Source organism: Apium graveolens, chromosome 3 (genome assembly GCF_009905375.1).
Source record: "Apium graveolens cultivar Ventura chromosome 3, ASM990537v1, whole genome shotgun sequence".
Lineage (NCBI taxonomy): Eukaryota > Viridiplantae > Streptophyta > Magnoliopsida > Apiales > Apiaceae > Apium > Apium graveolens.
The window spans coordinates 58,183,316-58,186,379 of record NC_133649.1 but is presented as its reverse complement, the minus strand read 5'-3'; the positions used below and the strand labels follow the sequence as shown (position 1 = coordinate 58,186,379).

Genomic DNA, 3,064 nt, shown 5'->3' with positions numbered 1-3,064 from the left:
TACTACATTTATTAAAAGAAAGGAAAGAAATATAAAATTTAAGTTCTTTAACTTGTTCCCCGGTAATCTTATAAGATGGAAAAAAATTAATTTATTTCAATTATTATTTTAAAAAAATTCTTCCCGCTTTTAATTTTTTTTTAAAAAAAGAAAATAACTCAATTTTCATTATTTTCTTTTCTTTTTGAGAATATTTGTATATTGTTTAATTGGGACAATTTTATATATTAATTAAATAATGTTACACGTACCATATATATCTACGGAGCTAATAATATGTAAGAATTAGCAATTGCATGTAAATCATAAATTATATAAAGAGAACATAATCCGAATTCATACAAAATAACTTGCAAAATTTATTGATACAATCTTATTACGTGAACTTTAACAATTACATAATGACGCGGGAAAACATTAAAAAAAGTTAAATAATTAACAGTCGTATAGTAATCACAATTCTGATTTGGACTCCACGTCAGAATCTACCACAGGAGAAGCCAGAAATGAAGGACTATCTGCGTTCCTGAAGGAGCAATCAGCCCTAATTTCCCCCTCACTCCCTGCTAATACACTCAACTGTCCCATTTTAGTCATGGCAACTACAAACTTCTCGAAGAAAAGTTCTTGATCAGTTGCAAAACTCTGCACAATTTCTTTAGTCCTTGTATCGGTGAACAAATCTTGATCTGAAGTAAACAGCCCTTGTCGGTTAATAAGATCAACGTAGTAGCCGTTATCGAAAAGATTAGGTGTTAGAACATCCTGAAAAGTGGTCTCGTTGGAGTTTGGTGGACAAATGTTCTTTAGGTCTTGAGCAAACTCTGGATCCATTGTTGGATCTTCAGACGGGTAGAGTCTGTCGCTGAAGGAGCTGCAGTGGCTGAGGCCGATAGTGTGTCCCCCGGAGAGGGCTACAACGTCGGTTGCATCGAGGTTTTTTGTGGCTAGGGCGGTGAGGAGGGCATCCGCATTGCTTGATGGAGCAGGAAGGTTTTGTAGAGTCGCTTCTGTTGTTGCGAAATTTAGTCCATCTCTTCTGCCCAATGGGACTCCATAATCAGGTCCACCAGACTACGTAACATCGAGAAACAAATTGTAATTAGCCAGACCTTGTGTATAAATAAATAAATAAAAATCACAATATATAACATACAGATTCATGGAATGAAGGAAGTATTAATTTACCAAATGAACAGAATCACGAGCAGCAAGGGCGGTAAGATCAGCACATGAAACAACGCGACCACATTTATCGTGCACAAGCTTACGAAGATCATCGATGATTTCAAACGCCTTGCTCCTAAGACTCAAATTTGGCGGTGCGTCTTGTTCACTTGGTCCACTCGCAGATCCATCTAGTAAAACGGAGGCATCACATCCCTGAATTCATCACATTCATAATTATAGCTTAGTCACTAAATTTTTTATCAAGTCAACGAAAATGACTACGTAACAAAATATAATCGATTGTAGCATCCACATTAGACAATCACAAGCACACCTGAACGAAACAATCGTGGAAATGGAGGCGAAGCAAACCGGCAGCTTGGCCAACATCTTCCTTGAAGACTTTCTTCAGATGTTTACGGACTACAGTTTCCAATCTAGGACAGCTCGACTGATAAAAGTTCCATTTGAGGCCTTTCACTAATGGCACCGTGCTATATGTGGCAGACACGTATAAGTGCGAGGATATGAAAAGTAAAGAGAGAGCTGAAAGAAAAGAAACTGAAGAAGCCATTGATATTGTAGTTTTGATCGATGTTGTTAATTTGTTTGAAGCAAGACAACACGAGACCTTATTTTATAGGCATACTCAAGTCAATGGCTTGTTACAGGAAACCTCTTGGACACACATCTCTGCATTCTTTAAACTTGTTCTTTAGTTATAGTATTATGTCAACCTACCTGAGGATAAGTATTGATATTTTAATCTTAATATTTTGTAATGACAAATTACATGTACATTAGTATTTGAGTAGTTGCAATATCCTAGGAAGATAAAGATGTGTAAATGAAACTGTCATCAACAACTCTACTGCATTTCCATATATCGGAACAAAAGAAGGGAAAACAAAACATTGTTGTTTGAAATGATCATTCTTTATTCAAACCTAGTACTGATATATGTCTTTTAAATCCTCTTTCCTAGTTAAAATTTATGAACCTGACATTGATTAAATTTTTATTTTCTTTAGAGATATTATACTATTATAGGACTAGCCACCTTCTTAGAATATTAATATATCTACAGCTCAATATGCATCAACAACTGCATTTCTGATTTTAGTGCCCAACACATTTGAATATTTTATTAATTAAATATGTTTGTTAGATACATTTTTACTCCATCTGAATTCAAATCCTTGACAAAGTCAAGTAGGAAAAGTAGGTAGATAGAAGATGATACTTATTTTTATATTTTATTAATTTATTACTCCTAACCTTTTTCAATAGCTTACCAGGAAAAATGGGTAGTTAAGATGAATCTTTTACTTAAGAAAAAGAAAAGCTGATTTTTTTAAAAAAAAGTGGAATATAAAAATAATAAAAAATGAAATATTAAAAAAATATATCTATAATCTTTATTAATAAGTGAAACCCTTTTTAATTAGTACTAATTTGGTTTCACCCTATAATCTTATTTTTAATACAACTCTATATTCTTTTATTTTTAGTAAAATAATTGAATTGTTGACATCACATTATAATGACTATTACAATGTTGATTTCACCTCTATAATCTTATTTTTAATATAAATATATAGTATATTTTAATAAAATAATAAAATTGCTAAATCATATTAAAATTATAACCGTTTTATTATAATCCTAACATAAATAACTTACCTTTATTTTGGTTTCACCACAATAATTCTATTTTTGATAAAGCTCTATGATATTTTATTTTTAGTTAAATAACTAAATTGTTGAAATCGTCTTATAATTACAATTCTTATTTTAATTTCAGCTCAGTAATCCTATTTCCCAAATAACTCATATTTTTTAATAAAATAATAAAATTGTTAAAATCATATTATAATGATAATTTCGTTTCTTA

At 31.4% G+C, this 3,064-nt stretch overlaps 1 protein-coding gene across 1 annotated transcript; it reads right to left on the bottom strand.

Annotated features, from left to right (window-relative positions):
• Positions 1-350: 350 nt before the first annotated feature.
• LOC141712316 (peroxidase 12-like) lies at positions 351-1,875 on the bottom strand. The gene is made up of 3 exons (XM_074515199.1): positions 1,505-1,875; positions 1,189-1,383; positions 351-1,074 (listed from the first exon to the last, which is right to left on the bottom strand). The coding sequence occupies exons 1-3, from the start codon at positions 1,742-1,744 to the stop codon at positions 454-456; spliced, it is 1,056 nt and encodes a 351-aa protein (XP_074371300.1). The 5' UTR covers positions 1,745-1,875; the 3' UTR covers positions 351-453.
• Between the last annotated feature and the right edge of the window lie 1,189 nt (positions 1,876-3,064).